The sequence below is a fragment of the Colobus angolensis genome, unplaced genomic scaffold, assembly GCF_000951035.1.
Source record: "Colobus angolensis palliatus isolate OR3802 unplaced genomic scaffold, Cang.pa_1.0 Scaffold87, whole genome shotgun sequence".
Taxonomy (NCBI): Eukaryota; Metazoa; Chordata; class Mammalia; order Primates; family Cercopithecidae; genus Colobus; species Colobus angolensis.
The window spans coordinates 3,853,242-3,879,425 of NW_012122598.1; the positions used below are offsets into that span (position 1 = coordinate 3,853,242).

At 49.6% G+C, this 26,184-nt stretch overlaps 1 protein-coding gene across 2 annotated transcripts in view; it reads left to right on the plus strand.

Annotated features, from left to right (window-relative positions):
* The window catches only part of GALNT6 (polypeptide N-acetylgalactosaminyltransferase 6), a 41,070-nt gene that overhangs the window by 4,811 nt on the left and 10,075 nt on the right, over positions 1-26,184 (plus strand). Inside the window, exons 3-8 of one of the 2 annotated variants that reach the window (XM_011930636.1) lie at positions 3,701-3,781; positions 4,773-4,971; positions 7,392-7,985; positions 9,900-10,072; positions 22,246-22,395; positions 23,463-23,697. In XM_011930636.1, the coding sequence (XP_011786026.1) occupies positions 7,495-7,985; positions 9,900-10,072; positions 22,246-22,395; positions 23,463-23,697 (1,049 nt within the window). In that variant the 5' untranslated portion in view covers positions 3,701-3,781; positions 4,773-4,971; positions 7,392-7,494. The remainder of the gene's footprint in view (positions 1-3,700; positions 3,782-4,772; positions 4,972-7,391; positions 7,986-9,899; positions 10,073-22,245; positions 22,396-23,462; positions 23,698-26,184) is intronic. The other variant, XM_011930635.1, reaches the window with a different exon arrangement.

Genomic DNA, 26,184 nt, shown 5'->3' on the forward strand with positions numbered 1-26,184 from the left:
AAAATACAAAAAACTAGCCGGGCGAGGTGGCGGGCGCCTGTAGTCCCAGCTACTCGGGAGGCTGAGGCAGGAGAATGGCGTAAATCCGGGAGGCAGAGCTTGCAGTGAGCTGAGATCCAGCCACTACACTCCAGCCTGGGCGACAGAGCGAGACTCCGTCTAAAAAAAAAAAATATATGCAAACATAAAATGAACCTTGAGATGTGGGGGGAACTTGATAGACTAGCTACAGAAATAATTTCCAGTGTATCTTCCTGGGAAAATAAGCCACTACAGTATTGCAACTTGAGTCTTGGGGAAAAGCTGAAGTGTCTTGAAGGTGTTAATTATGGGGAAAAGTAAAAACCTCCCACATTCTGTGATCAAAAGGGTCAGGGGTGGGAGGAGGGCTTTGGAGGAGATAATTTGCTCTTCTCTTCACAGCATGAGTAGAGAGGACTTGAGATGAGTGCTGTGTTTGATGGAGAGAAAGTACTTATGAGGAAGAAAGGACAGTCATTTGGCCAAACAGCCTCTCAGCCCCATTTCCCCCACCAGTAGCGTGAAATTGACCTGCCCCCTCCCCAATATGATGTCTAGCTCCACACACCTGTGCCCCTGGTAAGAAGGTGACAGTCATCACTTTCCAAAGAAACTTGTAATTGAGCCCTCCTCTGAGTAACTTGAGCAAATATCCCTGTGGTGAGGACTGCTTGCTTCCTGCTGCCACGTCTAAGGAAGTGACCAGCTCAGCTGATAAATAGAAAGAAACATTGTTACAAAGAGGCCACCTGGCCAGCTAGGGTGTGTTCTGGATGGCTGACTCTGACATTCACAAAAGCTAAGACTTTGCCTGGGACTTCCAGTTTCCGTATCTTTAAAGCATTTGTATCCCTGAGTGGGAGGAGGGCAAATGCCAGGAAGGGGATCAAAGGGTAGAGTCGGTGAGGCTCAGGGAGGACAGGCCTGGTCCCCAAATTCCCTACTCAACCTCCAAGGGTACAAGTGTGGTAAACAGAGTAGTGGTCTAGGAGTTGGGAGATCGGGTTCTACCCCTGGGAGCCACTAGCCGTGGGTTGGTAGAGAGGTCACCCAACCACTCTGGCCTCACTGATGATAAAATGAGGGTGTTAGACTCACAGACAGACCTAGTCAAAACAGCAACCTAATGTGTAATGGCAGAATGTCCTGTAACTCAAGTACTTCTTGCAGTAAGTGCATTCAGAACATCATTTAGTGAAACCAGTGCTCCACATTTAACCCATCCAGCCTCATCTCATTTAACAAGAGTCTGTGGAACTAGCCAGGCCTGATGGCACGGACCTCTGTAGTCCCAGCTACTCAGGAGGCTGAGATAGGAGGATTGCTTGAGCCTGGGAGGTTGAGGCTGCAGAAAGCTGTGTTCATGCCACTACACTTCAGCCTGGGTGACAGAGTGAGACCCTGTCTCCAAAAAAAAAAAAAAAGAACAGTTTATGGAACACCTGCTATGTGTAAAACTTGTGCTAGACTTTGCAGGTGATAAAAAGTTGAAAACAGCATGGCCTCTCTGGTCCCAGAGTCCATAAACACATGGTGGGTTGTGATGAGACTGGAGTACAAATAAAAATCGGGTGCTAAGAGGCAAAGCAGGGAAGAGATGAATTCTGCTGGGAGATCTGAGAAGGCTTTTTGGAGGGGGGCTAGAATATAAACTGCGGGGTTTGGACTGTGTCGCTGGCTTTCAAACTTCTATGACTGGACCAAAGTGAGAAATACACTTTACAGCAAGACCTGGTATTTGTGTATATGTGACAGAGCATCCCAAAAATCTTAGGGCAGTTTTATAATTTAACCATATTACAAGCAAAAATTCTACAAACCATAAAAAACTATCATTTGAAAATTGAATCATTTAAACTTTCTTTGTCTTTAGACGTATGAATTTTAAATAGCAAATTTATCATTTAAATTTTGTATCAGGCAGTGTTTATCTTTAATAGACTGAAACAAACATTAAAATAAAAGTTTTCTGTTCAGGCTGGACGTGATGGCTCACACCTGTAATCCCAGTACTTTGGGAGGTTGAGGCAGGAAGATTGCTTCAGCCTAGGAGTTGAAGACCAACCTGGGCAGCATAGTGGGACCCCATCTCTACCAAAAACATAAAAATTAGCCAGTCGTGGTGACACGCACCTATGGTTCCAGCTACTCCAGAGGCTGAGGTAGGAGGATCCTTCGAGCCCAGGAGGTCGAGGCTGCAGTGAGCTGAGATTGCGCCACTGCACTCCAGCCTGAGGAACAGAGTGAGACCCTGTCTCCAAAAAAAAAAGAAAGCAAAAGAAAAAACGAATACTTGCCTGTGTTACATGTGATACGTGATGCACTTTGATATTTTCTTTTTCATTCTGTTCTGGGTTTTTAAAATTTCTTTATTTCTATTTTTTGAGACAGGGTCTTGCTCTATTGCCCAGGTTGGAGTGCAGTGGCACGATCATAACTCACTATAGCCTCAACCTCCTGGGCTCAAACGATCCTCCAGCATCAGCCTCCCAAGTAGCTGGGATTACAGGCGTGTGCCACCATACCCGGCTAACTGGTCTCTTATTGCTAACTGGTCTTTTATTTATTTATTTATTTGAGACAGAGTCTTGTTCTGACTGGAGTACAGTGGTGCGATTTCTGCTCATTGCAACCTCCGCTTACTAGGTTCAAGCGATTCTCCTGCCTCAGCCTCCTGAGTAGTTGGGATTACAGGCACCTGCCACCATGCCTGGCTAATTTTTTTATTTTTAGTAGAGATGGGGTTTCACCATGTTGGCCAGGTTGGTCTGGAACTCCTGGACTAAAGTGATCTGCCCACTTTGGCCACTCAAAGTGCTGGGATTTCAGGTGTGAGCCACTGTGCCTAGTCCTAACTGGTCTTTTAAAGAATTTTTTGAATGCTGATTTGTAACACTCTGAATTTATTTTATAATATCACAGTGGATTGTAATCAGCAGTTTGATATAAGCTGGGCTGGGTAAAGCCTCAGTTCCTTACACCAATGAGAGAAGGTAAGTTTGTGTTCTGGCCGGTGGGGCCAGGGAAGCAAATCCCATTTGTTCAATCTAGGCAGGCTTTTCAGAGAGGATTTCTGGCATCATCTCGGGATCAAAGCCAAGGATGGTCTGAGGAGTTGCAGGCCCAAAGGTAGCTGGAGGAAACAGACTTGGGAAGAAATGCTGAGCCACAGCGAGAGGGAAATGAGTGGATGGGGGCTGCGGGCACACTTGCCAGGAAAGCAGGAGGCCAGGTGTGGGAGCCCAAAGGTGAGGGAGATACACAAGACACCAGGGGTAGATCTCGTGAAGCTCTGTACTTGAAAGAATAGCAAAGAATAGCAGCTATTCTTTCTCCAAGGCTGGCGGAGGGGCGACCTCCAGGACCTTGCTAACCATACTTCTGGGAATCATCTCCTACACAGGGAGCAAAAATCCTGAACCCCAAAGTCCTGTGGCTTGCACTAGATTCTGTGTCTCTTCTAAGGCACTCTTTTCTGTTGCCCTCATGCTAAGCAAACAAACTAGGGAACGAGTGCCTCACCACCAAGTCTAATCCCAGGTGTCTCATTTCAGTTCAGGATGTGGTTAGTACCTTGAGGAACTGCAGGTTTCAGAGAGAGAGCTTCAAGCAGCCAGATGGGATCGAGAGATTAGATGCCTAGGAAGAGCTCAATTTAACCCTAGATTTCTTTCTCCAGGGAAAATAAAAGAAGCAAAGACAGACCCTGCTGCGAGGGACCACGAGGCAGGGCCAGGATAAAGGAGCTGGAGTAACCTGGGTGATTCTGAGTGAGTCAGTCAGGAGGCCTTCCTGGAGGGGGTAAATCTTGAGCGCTGGCAACAGCTAGTAACTACAATGTTACCACGCCTTTGTTTCTAACTGTGCTCCCTCTTTCTTGCTGCAGTGGGAAGGTAGATGGAAAGTAGCAGGAAAAGATGCAGCCTGCAGGGACGGTTCAAAGCTGTCATGGCCAACACTCCCCCATTCTGTAGGCCTCTGTGTGGGCTTAGCCAGGACAGTTCCAGAACGGATGAGGCATCTAGCTCAAGTGAATCCCCTGTGCTAGCCCCAGCATAGCTCAACCTCTGTGACAAGAAACTCCTGCTGCACTGAATCCCCATTTCCTCCCCGAAGCCTTCTTCGAGCCCACAGGGAACTCCACCTCTCTCAGCTTAGCACTTACTGTGTGTGCTAGTCTGCTTTAATTTTATTCATTTTTGAGTGAGTAATATAGCCAGGGTTCAAAGTACAAAAGAGTATTCAGTGAAAGGTCCTTTTCCTGCTCCTGAATCCCCCCAGACAGGTGCCTCCTTCACCTGGTCAGTGCTGCCAGTTCCCGTTCTCTAACAAGATTTTCAAATCCCTGGGGAAAAGGAATTGAGCCTTTGTGTCCCTCTGTGTACCAGATGGAGTAAACTGTCCCACCCCATCACCCAAGGGGGTCTTCCTAGCACCACACCCTCCCTCTTCCATCCACACGGCTACTAACTCTCCTGGGTCAGACTCCGAATGGGTCATCCAGCTGCCAAGCAGGTCCCTTTCCAAGATACCCTCCACCGCTGTCATATTGCTCTTCCTGTAATGCTGGGCTCCCAGCTTAATGCTTTATTACTCCCCATGCCTTGGGTCAAGGGCAAATGCTCCTCAGCATGATGAACAAGGCCCTTAGGACTTGGTTTCAGCCACCTCTGCAGGCCTGATTTCTGCTACTCCTGCCATACCAGACTGCTTACAGTTCTGTGACTGGCTCTGCTGTCTCCCACCTCTAGATCTTTGCAGGTACTGTGCCTTCTGCCTGAAATGTGCTCACCTCGCCTCGCTGACTCCTACTCGCCGGTTAGTGCTCGGCCCAAGTTTCTGCCCCCGTGAAATTTGTTCACAGATGTTGCCCTCCCCCATTTGCTGTGTTTCCTGCATGCCGTCTCCTTCAGCACTCAAGGGTACCTCTTTCATTCTGCTTCTCGCAGGGTAATCTCTGTTTAAAATCTGATGCCCCCAATTGACTGTAGGATCCTTGAGGGCTGGCCTTGCCCTTCTCTGTGTCCCCTGCCTCTTGCAGAGTACCTATAGAGGCAGTTATTCAGAAAATACTGGTGGAATAAACAAATCTCTCCTATCTCCTAGACATTAGTTAATATAAAGTAGATGCTCCAAGAGATTTCTTTTGTTTGATTTTTGACGGTGCTGCTGAATCTGATGTTATAAAAGAAGCCACATTTCTACCCCAGTCCAGAGTGAATCCAGCTCTCCACTTGAGATCATGATGGCCAAATACTCCCAAGGTCTCAGACACCAGCTCTCTCCACAGGCGGGAGCTTGTGCACTTAAACAGTAGGCATTAAATAGTTCAACCAGAGTTATTTTTAAGCAAAACATGCAGGGAGTAATGAACGTGGCTTTGGCCAAGGGCCAGGTGCTTGAGGGTAACTGCTGGGAAGCGAAGCAGGGATTTATTATAATAATAGAAATAAATGATACCATTTATTGAGGGCTTAGTATGACAGGTGCTCTGCCAAGCATTTTACCTACATTATCTGATTTAATCCTCCCACAACCCTATGAGTTAGGTATTAGTTGCCCCCACTTTATAGATGAGGAAACTGAGGTTTAGAGGGATTAAGTGAATCACCCAAGGGTCACACAGCTGCTAATGATCAAAACTAACACTTTGTGGGAACTTACCATGTGCAGAGACTGCAAAGCTTTGTCCATGAGTTCTGCAGGGAAGGAATATAATCCTTATAACGACCCTAGGCGGTAGGTGCTACTACTAGAAGAGGAAGAACTGGAATTTGTGCCCAGGTCCCTTGCCACCAACGTCCAGTGCTTAACCAGTGAGCTTATGTGTCTAGAACTCTGCACAGAAAGTTCTGCAAGCATTCATCCTCTAGGGCGTAGATCCACATGCCTGGGGGTGGAGGCTGGTGAACGCCCATGCCCAGCCCTGCCCGGAATGTGTTGTCGTGAAATCTTAGGTTTCTGTTAAATTCTTTTTTATTAAATATGAGTAGACACAGATAACTTTTATTTATTTTCTTAGAGACAGAATCTCTCTGTCACCCATGCTGAAGAGCAGTGGTGCGATTATAGCTCATTGCAGCCTTAACCCGCTGGGCTCCAGCAGTCCTCCTGCTTCAGCCTCCCAAGCAGCTAGGACTACAGTGTGCACCACTACACCTCGCTCATTTTTTAAATTTTTAGTTGAAATGGGCTCTCAATACATTGAGCAGACTGGTCTTGAACTCCTAGGCCCAAGCAATCCTCCCACCTCAGCCTCCCAAAGTGAAATGGGATTAATACCATGCTCGGCCAATAAATATTTATAAAATATGTATAGGGTATAAAGAATTACAATCCACCAGCAGCCACCATCCACTTCCAGAAAAAAACACTTTGAAGTCCCCTGTTACCCATCTCTAATCCTGTACCTTTTTCTTCATCTTCAGAAATTGGTTATGTCATTTCTTTCGCTTTCTTTTTTCAGGGGGGAACGGAGTCTTGCTCTGTTGCCCAAACTGGAGTGCAGTGGCGTGATCCCAGCCTACTGCAACTTCTGCTTCCTGGGTTCAAGTGATTCTCCTGCCTCAGCCTCCCTAGTAGCTGGGATTACAGGCATGTGCTACGACGGCCCAGCTAATTTTTGCATTTTTAATGGAGATGGGGTTTCATCATGTTGGCCAGGCTGGTCTTTAGCTTTCTTTATAGCTTTATCACATATTTGTATTCATGAACAAGATATTGTTTAATTTTAGCATGTTTTTACATTTTCTATAAGTGGAATCATACTGTATGTATCATTTTGTCACTTGCTTTTTTCACCCAACAACACATCCACATTGTCGCACAGAGAAGTGGTTCATTCTTGGTCATCACTGTAGAGCACTGCATGGTATGGATATTTTGCACTTTATTTATTCATTCTGCTGGTGGACTTAAAGGTTTTACCAGTTTGTTGCCATTTTAGTCAGTGTTGGCTTAAATGTTCTTGTACATACCTCTTGGTTTGCATGTACCAGAGTTTGTCTGGGATATGAAACAAGGAGTGGAATTGCTGGCCCAGGCTGTGTTCATTTCAAATTTTTCTTGATAATACCAAGTTGTTTCCCAAAGCGGTTATAATGATTAAATCTCATGAGTTTAACAATTAAATCTCATGTAGTGTTTCAGTGTTCCAGTGACTCTAGATCCATGCATGTTAGGATCTTAGGGCAGGAAAGAAACACTGCCTCCAGTCTTCTCATTTTACGGATGAAGCAGATACAGGAAAGTTGTGGCTAGTAAGGTGATGCCACCACTCAGCAACAGAGCCTGGCCTCGAACCCCAAGCGCCTGACTCCCTCCTTACTCTGTCTTGACTCACTTCTCTCTCTCGTCCCCTCCTTTCTCAGGCTGAGGCCCCAGCTTGTGGTCACCACAACGTATCAAGCTATTTCCAGGGTTGGGCTCAGGACTCGGAGCTGACGCAGCTGGGGTCCCTCTTGGTTCTGGAGGATGAGGCTCTTCCGCAGACACCACACGCCCCTGCGCCTGGCCATAGTGGGCTGCACCTTTGTGTTCTTCCTCTTCCTCCTGCATAGGGACGTGAGCAACAGGGAGGAGGCCACAGAGAAGCCGTGGCTGAAGTCCCTGGTGAGCCGGAAGGATCACGTCCTGGACCTCATGCTGGAGGCCATGAACAACCTTAGAGATTCAATGCCCAAGCTCCAAATCAGGGCCCCAGAAGCCCAGCCGACTCTGTTCTCCATAAACCAGTCCTGCCTCCCTGGGTTCTATACCCCAGCTGAACTAAAGCCTTTCTGGGAACGGCCACCACAGGATCCCAATGCCCCTGGGGCAGATGGAAAAGCATTTCAGAAGAGCAAGTGGACCCCCCGAGAGACCCAGGAAAAGGAAGAAGGCTATAAGAAGCACTGCTTCAACGCCTTTGCCAGCGACCGGATCTCCCTGCAGAGGTCCCTAGGGCCAGACACCCGACCACCTGAGTAAGTAGCACCCAGAGTCCTTGTGGGGAGACCAGGGCTTTGCTAAAGATGTGACTGGTATGGCCAGGGCCACAGGTCAAGGGCCAGAGAAAGAGTCGAAGGGAATTTTATAATATGGGCAAGGATCTCCTCTGTGCCTCACTTCTTTCCCAGAACAACTATGCTGATCCCAAGGGTTGTGGTTCAAGGGTATTATGGTCAGGCCAGAGGTCCAAGGAGACCTGTGAGAGTGAAATGCAATTAGGAAAGTGAGATGATTCAGAAGAAGGAACTCAGCCTGGCACCAGGACCTGACCCGGGGTGACTGGGGAGACCTGATACCAAGCGGTGGCTTCAGTAGCTTTCTCCTCGACTGAGGCCTGCCCCAGAGACTGTGGGACTCGAATGCTGAGCTGTTTGGAGCAGGGGCATTTTTTAACAGCAGCCCTGGTGGTCAGGAATATCCTAACACCTGGTTTCCTCCAGTGAAGGTCCGCAAGGCTGCGAATTGATTCCAACCTTTAAGTAGTTTATAGCTTCAATCTTGCACAATGAGATACCACTTAGATCTCTGAGTAGCAGCCCCCTCCCTCTAACGCCCCCATGGCTGCATTCCCGTGATCCTCAAGTTAAAGACAGTGTGTCTTCCCCACTTAGCCTTTGTCTTTTCCAGCTCAAGTGTTATACCCTATTTGGCCTTCTCTCAGATGGCAGCCCTCATCCCCAGATTCATGAGTCTTTAGGGCTGTGAACCTGAGGTTCTGGAGACTTGAGCCAAGTATTATAGTCCTAGAACAAGGGGCCACTTGAAGCTATCAGGAATTCCTCAGCAGAGAAGGGCACTGGGGCCAGATGCAGTGGCTCTTGCCTATAATCCCAGCACTATGGGAGGCGAAGGCAGGCGGATCACTTGAGGCCAGGAGTTGAAGACCAGCCTGGCCAACATGGCGAAAGCCTGTCTCTACTAAAAATACAAAAAAGTTAGCCCGGCATGGTAGTGGGTGCCTGTAATCCCAGCTACTTGGGAGGCTAAAGGACGAGAACTGCTTGAACCTGGGAGGTGGAGGTTGCAGGGAGCTAAGATCATATCACTGCACTCCAGCCTGGGCGACAGAGCAAGACTCTGCCTCAAAAAAGAGAGAGAGAAGAGCACTGGGTGTGACAGCAGCCAGTGGAGGAAGCTGGGGAATCTCTCTGGAGGGTCTCCAAGAAATCCTCTGACCAGCAGAGGAGGTCAAGGAAAGGGTGTGAGGCCACATGATTCCTTGAGATCCAGGATTCACACCTTCCCACCCCCACCCTGAGATGGAGTGTCAAGAAGGTAGCAGCGTGGCCAAGTGCCACCGAGTGGCTAGAGAGGATAAGGATGGAAGAAAGGTCCCAGGAAATTGACTGTTTGTGATAGTGGTGTCAGACCACAGGGAGTTAATGAGAAAATGGATTAGAGAGGAACTGTACGCTGTAAAGGGAAGAGGCCTTTCTTCTCATTGAGTATGGAAATCATAGTCACTTTTCTCAGATGTCAAATTTGGCCTTTATTACCTACCCCTCTGGGACCTCTGCATTGGATTACATTTTATGCAGTTCACGTATTACGGAGGAAGAGAGCCAGCCCTGGGAACTCCTAGCCTGAGAGCAGACAGCAGATGAGGGAAGAGGGTGGAGGAGCCTCAGCATCACAGCTGGGGCACCGAGCCAGCTCTGTGGGGATGGATTTTGGAGTGGTTTGGCTAGAACCTGTGCAGAGGCTCAGGGTGGGTGGCAGATAGCGGGGGAGACAGGAACAGGGAGCAGCTGTTTCCACCTGCTACAGAGAATGTAGGCTGTGGTTCAGAGGAGTGGAGGATGGTTTGGGGGAATCTCTGGACGGGGCGCTCCCCACACCTGGCACTCCCAGGAACCAGGAGAACTTTGTCCATACTTTCATACTTCCAGGTGTGTAGACCAGAAGTTCCGGCGCTGCCCCCCACTGGCCACCACCAGCGTCATCATTGTGTTCCACAATGAGGCCTGGTCCACGCTGCTGCGAACAGTATACAGTGTCCTACACACCACCCCTGCCATCTTGCTCAAAGAGATCATATTGGTGGATGATGCCAGCACTGAGGGTGAGGCTGGAGGGGCCCAGAGGAGGGGGCCGGGGTCTCCCCTGGGCACTCAAAGGAGGAGGGCAGGTCCTTTCAAGGGAGCAGGCACCACCTCAGAGCCTGTTGCCTGGCATTACAGCTCATCTTAAAGGCCAGAAGCAGGAAGAAGTCAGGTAGGGGCAGGTAGACCATGCTTCCTTCACGCCTCAGCCAAAGAGCTCCAAGAGCTTTTCAGCTCTGGCTTCAAGACTCCCTCCCTGAACACTGCCAAGGCCAACCCTAACTCAGAAATGCTGGGAGAGCCAGGGCAGAGGGTAGGGACAGGGCTTCGCCTCTGTTGCCTACCTGCTGGGCCACTCTTCTGCTCTTGAAGACTCCCCAACCAGCCCTTTTTGCCATAGCTGTTGATAGATAAGTGGGGTTGCTCACGAAACTTCCAGTCTTCAATTCCACAAACATCTACTGAGTACTGTGTGCCTGGCTCTGACCCAGGCAGAGGGGATGCCATGACAAAGGAGACAGACCCTGCCCTGAAAATACTAAAAGCCCCCATAGGTCAGAAGCCTCTTTTTTTTTTTTTTGAGATGGAGTTTCGCTCTTGTTGCCCAGGCTGCAGTGCAGTGGTGCGATCTCGGCTCACCACAACCTCCGCCTCCCAGGTTCAAGTGATTCTCCTGCCTCAGCCTCCCGAGTAGCTGGGATTACAGGCATGCGCCACCATGCCTGGCTAATTTTGTATTTTTAATAGAGATGGGGTTTCTCCATGTTGGTCAGGTTGGTCTTGAACTCCCGAACTCATGTGATCTGCCTGCCTCGGCTTCCCAAAGTGCTGAGATTACAGGCGTGAGCCGCCGTGCCCAGCCAGAAGCCTCTTACAACACTAGCCACAGTGCTGTGGCAGTGATGCACCTGTAACAGGTGTGAAAAGGCATGGACTGCAGAGTCCAACACCCAGGAATTCAAATCCCAGCTCTGACCCTTCTTAGCTCTGTGACCTTGGACAAGCATTTGATCTCCCTGAACATGTTTCCTCTTCAAAAAATGGGGGCAGACCAGGCATGGTGGCTCAAACCTATAATTTCAGCACTTTGGGAGGCTGAAGCGGGCAGATCACTTGAGGTCAGGAGTTTGAGACCAGCCTGGCCAACATGGTGAAACCCCAAAATACAAAAAATAATTAGCCGGGCGTGGTGGTGTGCACCTGTAGTCCCAGCTACTCGGGAGGCTGAGGCACAAGAATCACCTGAACCCAGGAGGTGTAGGCTGCAGCGAGCCAAGATGGCACCACTGCTTTCCTACCTGAGCGACAGAGTGAGACTCCATCTCAAAAAACACAAAACAAAAAAAGGATTGGGCGTGGTGGTTCACGTCTGTAATCCTAGCACTCTGGGAGGCCGAGGTGGGCAGATTGCTTAAGGTCAGGAGTTCGAGACAGCCTGGCCAACATGGTGAAACCCCGTGTCTACTAAAAATACAAAAATTAGCCAGGTGTGGCAGTGCGAGCCTGTAATCCCAACTACTTGGGAGGCTGAGGCAGGAGAATCGCTTGAACCCAGGAGGAGGCAGAAGTTGCAATGAACTGAGAGCGAGACTCCGTCTCAAAAAAAAAAAAGAGCAGTTGAGTCCCTTACATGGTGGGGGAGGGATCTGAGATAGGTCATAAACGAGATTCATGTGCCACAGAATGGCTGGCACCAAGTAAGAGTGTCACAAGCATGCGTTCCATTTTATTCATGGTACAGGAGCAATGCACCATGGAGTATGTAGCCAGGAGGTGCCATTTCTGCCTGGTGTGGCTAGGGCTGGTCTGAGTGGAGGCCAGATTGGAGCTCAGCCTTAAAGGATGAGTGTCTAGGAGAGAAGAGCGGATGAAGGGCATTCCCGCAAGAGAGTGGCATAAGCACGGTCTTAGAGACATGAATGTGTTTGTTAAAGAGATCTGGTGTGGCTGAAGCTTACGTTTGTTGTAGGAAATGAGATTTAAAAGATGTTAAATTGGCTAGGGACAGTGGCTCACCCCTGTAATCCCAGCACTTTGGGAGGCCGAGGCGGGTGGATCACTTGAGGTCAGGAGTTCGAGACAGCCTGGGCAACATGTCAAGACCTTGTCTCTATAAAAATTACAAAAATTAGCTGAGCATGGTGGCATGTGCCTTTAGTCCCAGCTACTTGGGAGGCTGAGACAGAGCACGACCCTGTCTCAAAAAAAAAAAAAAAAAAAAATGTTGAATTGACATTCATGTCATGCTAAAAGCATTTATTTAGAAAGTAAGAAGGAAGGGCCGGGCGCGGTGGCTCAAGCCTGTAATCCCAGCACTTTGGGAGGCTGAGACGGGCGGATCACGAGGTCAGGAGATCGAGACCATCCTGGCTAATACGGTGAAACCCTGTCTCTACTAAAAAATACTAAAAACTAGCCGGGCGACGAGGCGGGCGCCTGTAGTCCCAGCTACTCGGGAGGCTGAGACAGGAGAATGGCGTAAACCCGGGAGGCGGAGCTTGCAGTGAGCTGAGATCCGGCCACTGCACTCCAGCCTGGGTGGCAGAGCAAGACTCCGTCTCAAAAAAAAAAAAAAGAAAGTAAGAAGGAGTCGTTGAAAGTGTTTCATCTGGATTGTGACCCCGTTTCAGAGGGATGTCAGCTTTGGAGGAGGATAATCGGCAGGAAGAGAGGCAGAGGACTCAGAGTCTGAAGAGGAAGTTCTTACACTCACTTGAGAGTAGGAAATGATGGGGCTGGAACTAGGAAGGGCTGCGGGACTGAGGCACCATTAGGCTGAGACTCTCCAGAAGCTGAGTCCTCCTTGCAGGAGGCATGTGGTATCTAGGGCTCTCCCAGGTTGACCTCCTGTGCTCAAACTCCCAATAGTGAGGGCAGGAACTGACTCCACACTTTCCAGTGTAAGTGCTAGGGCCACTCCAGTAGAGCTGCTTCCTGTCCTTGTCCTCCCCTAGCCTCCCTCCTGCCTCTAGGTTAGGGGTGTTGCTGAAAAGAGGACTAGGGCTGTGGAAGGAAGGGCTGAGTGTGAGCCCTGTTGAGTTCATTTCTTCCGGGAGCTCACATCTTCCCAGGGAAGACAGATACTTGGCAGCACTTATAAAGCAAGGCCAGACCAGCCCGGGCAACATAACAAAATCCCACATCTATAAAAATGAAAAATTAGCAGGCATAGTGGTATATGCCTGTGGTCCCAGCTACTTGGGAGGCTGAGGTGGGAAGATCACTTGAGCCCAGGAAGTCGAGGCTGCAGTGAGCTGTGATTGCACCATTGCACTCCAGCATGGATGACAGAGTGAGACCTTGTCTCTAAAAGAGATACAAATAAAATAAAATAGGCCAAGCACACTAGCTCATGCCTATAATCCCAGAACTTTGGGAGGCTGTGGCAGGAGGATTGCTTGAGACCAGGAGTTCAAGACCAGCCTGGACAATGTAGCAAGACCCCATCTCTACAAAAAATAGAAAAGTTAGCTGGGCACAGTGGCATGTGCCTGTGGTCCCAGCTACATGGAAGGCTGAGGTGGAAGGACTGCTTGAGCCCAGGAGTTTGAGACTGCAGTGAACCTTGACTACACCACTGCACTCCAGCCTAGGCAACAGAGTGAGACCCAGTCTCTAAAAAAAATAATAAATAAATCAAGGCAAGCAAGTATCAGGGATGCAATGACAGGGTTTGGTGGATAAGGAATGTATAGATTAGGCTTCTGGAAAGGGAAGGGTGAAGAGTTTGGCAGAGATGGGAGGAGCTTGGCAGTGGTCTCTAGGGGATCTTTGTAGCAATGGAAAGGTTGTATGGAATGGAAGCAAGCATATTAGTGGTCCTTCCTCTCAAACTGGGTTCTTCCTTTATCTTTCTCCTCCTAACCCTATGCTACCCATCCTTTGGAAGCTCTTTCACCTGAATCCCTTGTACTGGAGTGTATTAGTCCATTCTCATACTGCTATAAGAACATACCCAAGACTGGGTAATTTATAAAGGAAAGAGGTTTAATTAACTCACAGTTCTGCAGGGCTGGGGAGACCTCAGGAAACTTACAATCATGGCGAAAGGGGAAGCAAACATGTCCTTTCCATGAGGCGTCAGGAGAGAGAAGAATGAGAGCCAAGCAAAAGGGGAAGCCCCTTATAAAACCATCAGATCTCGTGAAAACTTACTATCGCAAGGATAGCATGGTGGAAACTGCCCCATGAATCAATTATCTCCCATTGGGTCCCTGCTATCACACGTGGGGATGACGGGATCTACAATTCAAGATGAGGTTTGGGTGGGGACACAGCCAGACCATATCATTTCACCACCAGCCCCTCCTGAATCTCATGTCCTCACATTTCAAAACACAGTCATGCCTTTGCAGCAGTCACCCCAAAGTCTTAGCTCCTTCCAGCATTAACCCAAAAGTCCAAGTCCAAAGTCTCATCTGAGACAAGACAAGTCCCTTTCCCTACGAGCCTATAAAATCGAAAGCAAGTTAGTCACTTCCTAGATACAACGGAAGCACAGGCATTGTGTAAATACACTCATTTGAAATGGGAGAAATTGGCCAGAACTAAGGGGCTACAGGCCCCATGCAAGTCCAAAATCCAGTAGGGTACTCATTAAGCCTTAAAGTTCCAAAGTGATCTCCTTTGACTTCGTGTCTCACATCCAGGTCACACTGATGCAAGAGGTGGGCTCCCATAGCCTTGGGCATGGGGGTTCTAAACTGTTAACTTATCACCCCAAATTTTGTGAGTCCATGAGCTACAAGTGCCCAGGTAGGCAACTTGTCTGACTAGCTAGACAGGTGACATAATGCCAGGCTGGCACAGACAGCATCTAACAGGCAGAGCAACCTGTGTCCAGTAGGGCAGCGTTGGCAGTAGCCCCAGTAGCCCCTCCAGAGCGCCTGCCCCTAGCAGACCACCATACACAATGTTCACCTTCTCTCTGGCTGTCCTGGACTTGTTGCCCTGTATTCTCTTCTAAGGCCAGTTCTCTCCTAAGGCCAATTCCAGCATCTCTAAATCATCTGCATGGTCAGGGCACACTGGCTCACACCTGTAAGCCCAGCACTTTGGGAGGCTGAGGTGGGAAAGTCACTTGAGCCCAGGAGTTCAAGACCAGCCTGGGCAACGTATTTAGACCCTGTCTCTACAAAAAAATAAAAAATTAGCTGGGCATGGTGGTATGTGCCTGTGGTCCCAGCTAGTCGAGAGGCTGAGGTGGGAGGCTCACCTGAACTCAGGAGGTTGAGGTTGTGGTGAGCCCTGATCATGTCACTGTACTCAGTATGGGTGACAGAGTGACACTCTGTCTCAGGAACAGAAACAAAACAATCACCTGCCTGAAAAACCTAAGCTAGTTATTCTTGTTTTTCTGGGTCCTGGCATCCTTTGAGAATCTGTTAAAATCCCTAGAATAGTGCACCACTGCCCACAACAATATGCAACAGCCACATTTTTGCATTTAATTCCAGGGAATTTGTGGACCCTAAGATAAACAGCCCTACCCAGAGGGCTTTCAGATGCTAGAGATACTTTAAGCAACATTCAGTTCAGTGAGGAAAGGAGAAAAAAAAAAACTCAGATCCATGGTCAGAAATCTCTGCCAGCCACAGTGGGATAAAATTTCCTACACGTTTGACTGTTTGATCAGATTAACCAGCTCTCATTACACACACACACACAAACAGGACTGTCTCTGCCGAAATACAATGTCCCCTCTCTGTCCTCCACTCCAAGCACCCAGCAGCAGCCCTATGAGAGTGAGTCTAAGGGCATTTGATACTATGGGGGAGGAGACCCTGTGCTGAGCTGGGGGGCTTTTTCTTCCCCATCTCTGAGTCAGAACCAGGGCACAGACCTCATTCCTGAGTGGCTAAGTCAGCAGCCAGGGTTCCCTCCCTGTCTGGCACAGTGCACCAGCTTACCTAAATTAGAGGGGAAAAAAGAAAAGAATGCAGGGCAACGGGCTAGTGAGTGAGTAATTAGGGAGCTCTTTTCGCCAGGAAAGGCTACTCTTAGTACAGGGAGCAGCCAACACAGAGGCTTGAGGCTTGACTTGTTAATGAGGCAAAAAGAAGGCAGTGTGGCTTAAACAAAGTAAGCCAGGGAGCAGAAAGAGCGCTGGTGGAGTGGATGTAAGGAGCCGGGCCCATGACTCACGCCTGTAATTCCAGCACTTTGAGAGGCTGAGGCAGGCAAATCACTTGATGTTAGGAGTTTGAGACCAGCCTGGCCAACATGAGGAAACCCCCTCTCTACTAAAAATACAAAAATCAGCCAGGCATGGTGGTGGGCACCTGTAATCCCAGCTACTCAGAAGGCTGAGGCAGGAGAATTGCTTGAACCCAGGAGGCGGAGGTTGCAGTGAGCTGAGGTCACACCATTGTGCTCCAGCCTGGGCAACAAGAGCAAAACTCCATCTCAAATAACAATAATAATAATTTTTTAAAAGGCTAGCGGGACCAAATTGTGAGAACTCTGTAAGCCACGGGCAGTGTTTGGATTTTTCATGTGTGTATGTAGTAAAAGGTACATGACATAAAATGTATCATGTTCACTGTTTAAGTCCAGTTTATTGATTTTAAATGCATTCACGTTATTGTGCAACCATCACCATTACCCATCCCCAGAACTTTTTTTTTCCTTTTTTAATGAGATGGGGACTCACCATGTAGACCAGGCATGTCTTGAACTCCCAGCCTCCCAAAGTGCTAGGATTACAAGCGTGAGTCACGACACCCAGCTCAGAACTTGTTTTTTGTCATCCCAAACTGAAACTCTGTACCTATTAAACATGAATTCTCCACACTGCCCTCCCAGCAACCCCTGGCAACCACCATTCTACTTTCTGTCTCTATGGATTTGATTATCATAAGTGGAATCATACAGTATTTGTCCTTTTGTGACTGGCTTATTTCACTTAGCATAATGCCTTCAAGATTCATCCATGTTGTGACATCTGTCAGAATTTACTTTATTTTTTATTTTTTTGAGATGGAGTTTCACTCTTGTTGCCCAGGCTGGAGTGCAATGGCGCGATCTCAGCTCACCGCAACCTCCACCTCCTGGGTTCAAGCAATTCTCCCGCCTCAGTCTCCCAAGCAGCTGGGATTACAGGCGTGTGCCAGCTCATTTTGAATTTTTAGTAGAGACGGGGTTTATCCATGTTGGCCAGGCTGGTCTCGAGCTCCCAACCTCGGGTGATCCACTCACCTTGGCCTCCCAAAGTGCTGAGATTACAGGTGTGAGCCATCAAGCCCGGCCGAGAATTTACTTTTGAAGGCTGAATAATATTCTATTGTATGTATACACCACATTTTGTTTGTCCATTCATTCGCTGATGGACACTGAGGCTGTTTCCGCCTCTGGCTATCGTGACTAATGCTGCTGTGAACATTGGTGTGCAAACATCCAAGCCCCTGCTTTCAGTTCTTCAGGGTATATGTCCAAAAGTGGAACTGCTGGATCATATGGTAATTCTATCTTTAGTTTTTCTTAAGGAACCATCATACCTTTCCATAAGGAAACACCATGGATTTGTTTTTAAGTACAATTTGAAGCCGCTGTAGTGACATAATCTGATTGATGATTTTTAGAGAGAATTCTGCTTCTCACAGTAGCCGCCGTGTCAAGAATAGATTGAGGAGACTGGTATAGAAGGCAGGAGAGCAGTTCAGACATGATTGCTGGAGTGACTGTGGGGATGAGAGAGAGAGCTGGCAGTACCTGCAGATGTGCCGATTGTGGAAGGGGAGAGCAGGGGGGAATCTAGCATGACTCCCAGGTTAGAGCAGCTGGAGGGATGCTGGCACCATGTACTGACATGAGGGAGACTGGCGGGGGCAGATTTGTGGGAGAAATCCAGAGCCCGTTTTGGGCATATGTTGAATTTTCCATTTTGTTCCACATCCAAGTGAAGATGGCAAGGTCAGGAAGGAAGCCCCAGGAGTCATCTGCATATAGATGATATTTCAGATCATGGAACTGAGTGCAGTGTCTGTGTTGGGGTCCCAGGGGTCTTGTGGACTTGAGTTTTGAGGAGTGAAGCTGGTTGAGGTGCTGGAGTGTTGAACCTAAGTTGGAAGGCTGTCACCGCGGGGACATGAGAGTGTGGCTGGGCTCACCGGTGCAGCCATGCTCAGCTCCGGTCTTCTCAGTTCTAGGTCCGTCCAGTAGGTCTGGGGGTGGGACAGGTGGAGGAGTATCACGAGGGGCACTGCTTAGGGGAGTTGTCTCCCTAGAAGGGCTTGAGTCCAGAGACTGGGAGCCTCTCGGGCTGAGAATCCCTGGGTCTGGCCTTGCCAGACTGGAAGGAAGGCATGGGAGAAGGGCTTTGTAGTGCTCAGGGCCTCCCTGAGGTTCACAGCTCAGTGCTTCACTGTCTCTCACCACAAAACCCACTTCCTATGATGTTTTGTCCCTGGGTTATCTCCACTACCGTGAACTTACTGTGCGCAGAACTGGGCGAGCTCTCGGGGAAACAGCAGCCATGCTGAGGAGCCTGGGCTTCCTCCCTCCTTCCTGTCAGGGCCAGTACCTGAGGTTGCAGGTGCACTACGAGTCTCAGAGGGCAGGACCGAGACCAGGCCCCTCCCTGCCCAGAACAGCGTCTGGCACCTGGCAGCACATTGGCAGACATTTGTGGAGTGAGTGCTGAGCTGAGACTGCTGCATGAGGCTGAATTTGATTCCTGAGGTCCTGGCCCCCAGAGATAAGAAGCCTCATTCCTGGAGTAAGTAAGACACAGCCCCCTCCTCAGATGACTGCCTGAAGAATCCATTCATAAATGAGCACCATGTCGGAATCACCTGTCTATCCAGTAGGATCGAAGAAGGAAAAAGCGAGCAGGGCGTGGTAACTCACACCTGTAATTCCAACACTTTGGAAGACCAAGGCGGGCAGATCACTTGAGGTCAGGAATTCAAGACCAGCCTGGCCAACATGGTGAAACCCCGTCTCCACAAAAAATACAAAAAATGAACGGGGCATGGTGGCAGGTGCCTATAATCTCAGCTACTTGGGAGGCTGAGGTGGGATAATTGCTTGAACCCAGGAGGTAGATGTTACAGTGAGTCGAGATCGTGCCATTGACTCCAGCCTGGGCAACAGAGTAAGACTCTCTCCAAAAAAAGAAGGAAGAAAGAAAAAAAAAAGAAACATGAAAAAAAAGAAGGAAAAAGCTGAAATTCCAAATTATAGAGACTTCCCTTCTCCTAGGTGCCACTCTCCAGGGCAGTGACCAAAGAACAGCTTCAACAAACCCCTTTCTCTCCCTTCTTTCTTTCCCTTTCCCTCCTGGGATCTCACACACAGGGAAATGGCAAGGCCTTGGACGACTGGGAGAGGAAGCAGAGACCACCTTGCAATTCGGGTACATTAAGTCCTTGGCCTTCTCATCTTAATCTGCTTCAGGATTTAAAAAAAAAAAAAAAAAAAAGTCCGTGGCCTCACTTCCCCTGGAGGGAGAAGGTGAGGAGTCCTCATATGCAGACTGGCTGGGATCCTGCTGCTGCCCTTTGTGCTTCTGCCACCCTGAGCTAGTCACTTTGAGTCTTACTTTTCCCATCTATAAACACTGGGGACAATACTCCCTGTTTCATAGAGTTGTGAACTATCATAGAGAAGATTAAATAAGGAAGTCACCATGAAGACACCGACCTCACCTGCACAGGCGCGCACTCCAGCTCAGTGCTGGGTTATCGTGTGCGTGTGTGCATGCATTTGTGGGAGATCAATTCCATGCAACCCCCTCAACTGCTTGATTTCAGGACCTGCCGTTTGTAGAATGCTGCATTCAGAGCAAGGCCCACGCTCTGGGCTGATCCCACAGTCCAAAAGGAAAAGGACGCACTCAGAATTGTCACATCTGTCCCCCACATCTGAAACTGCAGGCTCTCCATTCTGCACAGAACAGAACCGTGGCAGAGATAAACCAAAATGGCAGTTAGTAAAACATAGTAAGGTTTGGAATTTAGTATGTTTGAGATGAACTGCTTCAGAATAGAGCTATTCTTGGTTTGTTTTTTGTTTTGAGACAAGTCTTGCTCTGTCACTCAGGCTGGAGTACAGTGGCATGATCTCAGCTCACCGCAACCTCTGCCTCCTGGGTTCAAGCAGTTCTCTTGCCTCAGCCTCCCGAGTAGCTGGGTTTACAGGTGTGTGCCACCACACCCAGCTAATTTTTGTTTGTTTGTGTTTGTTTTTGTTTTTGTTTTTGTTTTTTGAGACAGAGTCTCACTCTGTCGCCCAGGCTGGAGTGCAGTGGCCAGATCTCAGCTCACTGCAAGCTCCGCCTCCCGGGTTCACGCCATTCTCCTGCCTCAGCCTCCCGAGTAGCTGGGACTACAGGCGCCCACCACCTCGCCCGGCTAGTTTTTTGTATTTTTTAGTAGAGACGGGGTTTCACCGTGTTAGCCAGGATGGTCTCGATCTCCTGACCTCGTGATCCACCCCTCTCGGCCTCCCAAAGTGCTGGGATTACAGGCTTGAGCCACCGCGCCCGGCCTGTTTTTGTTTTTTTAAGACGGAGTTTCGCTCTTGTTGCCCAGGCTGGAGTGCAATGGTGCGATCTCGGCTCACTGCAACCTCCACCTCCCAGGTTCAAACGATTCATCTGCCTCAGCCTCCCGAGTAGCTGGGATTACAGGCATGTGCCACCATGCCCAGCTAATTTTGTATTTTCAGTAGAGACAGGGTTCCTCCATGTTGGTCAGGCTGGTCTCAAACTCCCGACCTCAGGTGATCCACCCGCCTCAGCCTCCCAAAGTGCTGGGATAACAGCCATGAGCCAGTGCACCCAGTCTAATTTTTGTATTTTTAATAGCGGCAGGGTCTCGCCATGTTGGCCAGGCTGGTCTCAAATTCCTTGGTGCAAGTGATCCATCTGCCTTGGCCTCCCAAGTGCTGGGATTACAGGAGTGACCCACCATGCCCAGTCAGAATAGAGCTATTATTAATGCTCTAAGGATTTCAGACTAAATTACAGGGCCATGAAATAAACTCTTCTTTGAAAGGAGTTGGAGGTCTCAGTAAAGACATCTTCCCTTCAAAAAGTTTTCCCTGCTCCTCAAATCCAGGAGATTTGACCCTTCTTTGGGACCCACACCCCAGCACTACCTCTGTTAGATCACGGATCGCCTGCCCTGGAATCACCTGTTTCCTGGTCGACCTTGCTTCTGGGTGGTGGTTCCTTAGGACAAATGGTCAAGCCGGCTGGGCTCGCCGCTGTGCCTGGTCCATGGTAGGTGCTTGGGGCAAGTATTTTCTTAAGGTAATTAAAAAGTTGCTGGGCATGTTTTCACCTTAAAGAATTCTATCTGCAGAGGAGGTTACAACGGGGATTAGAGTCAGATGTCCTGCTGCTGATCCAGCAAGCAAGGAGTCACCATTTGTGTATGCCAACCCATCGACATTACTGTGAAGAGTCTGGAAGGCAGGGAATCCTGGACACTGGAAAACAACTGTGCAATGGAGCTGTGGAATCACAGCTCTGGCAGATGGTGGCTGAAAGGGTGGAGAGACTGAGGGAGGCATCTGAGAGCCTCTGTCAGAAGTTTGTACTTGGACCAGGCATGGTGGCTCATGCCTGTAATCCCAGAACTTTGGGAGGCCGAGGTAGGTGAATCACTTGAGGCCAGGAGTACAAGACCAACCTGGCCAACATGGTGAAACGCTGTCTCTACTAAAAATATAAAAATTAGCCAGACGTGGTTGCACGCACCTGTAGTCCTAGCTACTCAGGAGGCTGAGGCAGGAGAATTACTTGAGCCCAGGAGGTGGAGGTTGCATCGAGCCAAGATCGCACCATTGCACTCCAGCCTGGGTGACAGAGTGAGACTCCGTCTCAACAACAACAACAACAAAAAAGTTTGTACTTGATGTGTGACCACAGAAACACAACTCTGAGGTGCTGTCCCTGACATTAGAGAGGGTGCCCAGGTGAACAGGCATAGGATCTAGCACCACAGAGCCAGTGCCCTGGTGAGGCAGGTTTGATCACAGGCAGGCAGGGCTTCTTTCTTCCTCTCTCCATCTTCCCTGTTAACCTCCTTCCCCAGCTCAGGCTTCTGTGGGATGGTTCAGTGCAGCGGGTGTTGGGGGTTTAAAATTCAGGCCTGCTAGAGGCCTGAGAGCCCCTAGGTTGTTGCCCACAGGGGATTGGGTATATGACAAAGTGGTGGACTGGCCACAGTGACACTGTCCCTTCCAGAACACCTAAAGGAGAAGCTGGAGCAGTATGTGAAGCAGCTGCAGGTGGTGAAGGTGGTGCGGCAGGAGGAACGGAAGGGGCTGATCACCGCCCGGCTGCTGGGGGCCAGTGTGGCACAAGCGGAGGTGCTCACGTTCCTGGATGCCCACTGTGAGTAGGAGGACACCAGCCTGGGCGTAACCTGGAGGCTCCCTCCCTGTTAGAATGAGCCAGGGCCGCAGCCTCACCAAGGCCCCTTCCTGTTCTCTGTTCCGGGAGCAAGGGAGGCTTGGGACCCACTCCAGCTACCTCTGCCCCTTTCTCACCCCAATCCCAAGGATGTTTCATCAAGAGAACAAAGCCCTAAAATAACTGGTGACCCCAAAATCACTGGAAGTGTGATCTGGGGCCCCAGACACTCATCCACCCCTGTACTCCCCATCTGCACCTTGTTCTGAGCTTGGCCCCTCAGAGAGGCCTCCTGTTAGGACTTAGAACTGGCTTGTCTGGGGCTTTCTTCTAGGGCAACACGGAGCCAGGAAGGCCTCCTTCTTGCCCAAGACCAAAACACCTCCCCACTGTTGAGGGGGGTGAAATCTTTTCCCTAGGAGTGGTGATATATAGGGGAAGCTCTAGACTTGGAGTCAGAATTCTTGGTTTGCATTCTGTCCCTGCCACTAACAGTCTCAGTTTCCTCAGTTGTAAAATAGGAGTGAGGATACTAACCTTACTGAACAGAACTACTACTCTGAAGGCCGAATGAAGTAATACATGCAGAAGCTCAGTGAAAATCTCAAAGAGCTAGACAAATGAAAGAGATTATTCTTCTACAATTGGGGCTGAAGCCTGACATGCAGATGCCCCTGGGAGGGGGAACACCCTCTTCTGAAATCCACACGTGGGCTGGGAGGGCTGAGCCAATGGATCAGCTGGAACCCCTGAAGATACCATCCAGGGCCTCCCTGTGCTTTTGGGTCATCTGAGTTGATCATGTTACTCCCCAGAGACCTCCGTTCTCCCTGCCAAAGCTGCCTCCGCCTTTGGGGGTAGAGGGGTGGTAGGAGGGTTTTAGGAAATTCTGTGTGCCCCTTGCAGCTGTGAGGCTTGCTGTCCTCCTCTGCCTGTAACCCGGGAGCAGGTGGAAGGTCTCTTATCCTCCTGGGTGTTCCCTCCAGGATGCAGCTTGGGCTCAGCTGTGGGCAGGACCCTGATTGTTGCCTCCTGGTTGGGGCCTGCAGGTGAGTGCTTCCACGGCTGGCTGGAGCCCCTCCTGGCTCGAATCGCTGAGGACAAGACAGTGGTGGTGAGCCCAGACATCGTCACCATCGACCTTAATACTTTTGAGTTCGCCAAGCCCGTCCAGAGGGGCAGAGTCCACAGCCGAGGCAACTTTGACTGGAGCCTGACCTTCGGCTGGGAAACACTTCCTCCACATGAGAAGCAGAGGCGCAAGGATGAGACCTACCCCATCAAGTAAGGACCGCAGCCTGGTGAGCCCCCAACCTGGCCCCAGCCCTACCCAGTTCCAGGAACCTGTGCCATCTCACATCAACATTTGTTAGGTGCTCTATCAAGCACTTGACATATTATGTTTAATCCTCACACCCTGTGAAGTGGGTACAATGATTAGCCTGGTTTACAGGTGAGAATACTAAGGCTCATAGTGATCAACACTGACCTAAGGTCATGCAGCCAGCAACAGTGGAGCAAGGACACCCTTCCTGACCTGTCTGGCCCTAACTGTGGCACTGCACCGCCTCACACCATGACAGTTTGCTCTTATTCATCACTTACCATGTGCCAGGCACTGAACTAAGGGCTTTACATTCTTTGGTTTATTCCTCCCTACACAAAAAGGACATGGCCCATGCTTGCAGATGGGGCAAGAGATGTGATGGAGGCCATTATGGAATAGTCACTGTCATAAGAGGGAGTGTTGTGTGCCCCCAGGAGACTGTCTTTGAAAAGACTGAGAATATACTGAAAGAAACTAGACACATTTTCTGCAGCGTGAAGTCTGTAGCAGTTGCCCTGAACTTCTTTGGTGAAGGGCCAGATGATAAATATTTTGGGCTTTGCCAGCCACATATAGTTTGCTGCATATTCTTCTTTATTTTTTATTTTTTTTACAAACATTAAAAAATGTATAAACAATTTTTTTGCCCCAGAGGCTTCTAAAAACAGGCAGCCCGATTTTGCCCACAGGCTCTTATGTGCCAGCCTCTGAGCTGCAGGGTAGACAGTTGGAAGTCAACCCACTGTTTAATGCCCACTGGGCTCATCTTCCCCTCTTATACCCGCCCCGTCCTCCCCTTTCCAGACTGCCTGTTGGTGTTATTGGAGACTGTAAGGTTATTTTAACAGTTGTCTCCGACAAACTGAGTGGAGGAGTGACTTTTAGTGTAGCCAGTGGTTTGGGATTATTTGTGTCATTGTTATCTTAGACTGGCCAGGATACTTAAGGGTCAACTGAACATACATCCGGGACAGAGGGAAGCACAGGTTGGAGATACAGTAGCCAGAGATAAGAGGGAAGGTTTGAAAGGAGGAAAGGATTAGTGCTTCTTCCTCTCCACGTGCCCAGAACCCTAAAAAATGCTGTCCATGCCAGGCACAGTGGCCCACACCTGTAATCCCAGCTAGATGAGAGGCTGAGGTGGATTAGGTGGATTGCTTGAGCCCAGGAGTTTAAGAACATCCTGGGCAGCATAGCAAGACCCATCTCTTAAAAAAGAAAAAGAAAAGGAAAAAAAAAAAAAACCTGCTCAGAGTCCCAGTAGAAAGGAACTCAGGTGAATGCCACAGGGAGAAATCCCACAGATCCTGAACAGCCAGCTGCTCTGTCTCCACTAGGAGAGAAGGAAAGAAAAAGGCAAAAGAGAGAAAAGAAATTTGAACTTCTCACTGACCCAATGCTTGTTTCATAGCTGCCTTTTGTTTGGTGTGCATAGCAACAGATCCCCACCCCCACGCCAGTGACCAGGCACACAGCGGCACAGTCAGAAAGAGGGTACCTGGCCTCCACCCGTCACTGACGTCGCAGGCTTCAATGTCCAAGGGCCATACAACTGGAAGACAAAGCTCCAGTGTTTGAGGAATGAATATGCTCCTCGGCCCACATGCCCTGGTAGCATGCATGGCTTGCCAAGGCTCTTCACGTAGTGCCCCCACCCCAGGAGGACTGCTGACAGTCCCCTCCTGGCCTCCCATCTCAAACCAAGCAGAGCCTAAGAGGAGAGTCAGAGGATCCCAGGGGTAGGCCAGGACATACAGGGTGTTTACTAGAGGTTGCCTGTGGTCGTGAATTTACAGTGAAGCTTCCCATGCAGGGTTTGTCCTCATAACTAATCCATCAGTGACTTCTCGGTCTGGGAGGCCTCTCAAAGACAAGACTCAGGGCCTGTGGGGGAGGAAGCAGGTTGGCTTCCAGGTGCTGCTCTGCAGTTCCAGCACTCTCTGAGCTTCTCAGGGTGCTACTTGGGCTGGTTTAAGAACCCTGGGATGGCCAGGCGCGGTGGCTCAAGCCTGTAATCCCAGCACTTTGGGAGGCCGAGACGGGCGGATCACGAGGTCAGGAGATCGAGACCATCCTGGCTAACACGGTGAAACCCCCGTCTCTACTAAAAACTACAAAAAACTAGCCGGGCGAGGTGGCGGGCGCCTGTAGTCCCAGCTTCCCCGGAGGCTGAGGCAGGAGAATGGCGTGAACCCGGGAGGCGGAGTTTGCAGTGAGCTGAGATCCGGCCACAGCACTCCAGCCTGGGTGACACAGCGAGACTCCGTCTCAAAAAAAAATAAATAAATAAAATAAAGAACCCTGGGAGAGGCCAAAGCCTCTTCCAAAGTGGTAGGAAGCCAGCCTGAGCATGAGGGTTTCCCAACTGAAATTCCTTCCAGAAAGTGGCTGCAGGAGCCAACTTCGGGGAGACAAGAGCAACCACAGGGTAACACCAGGGTCGC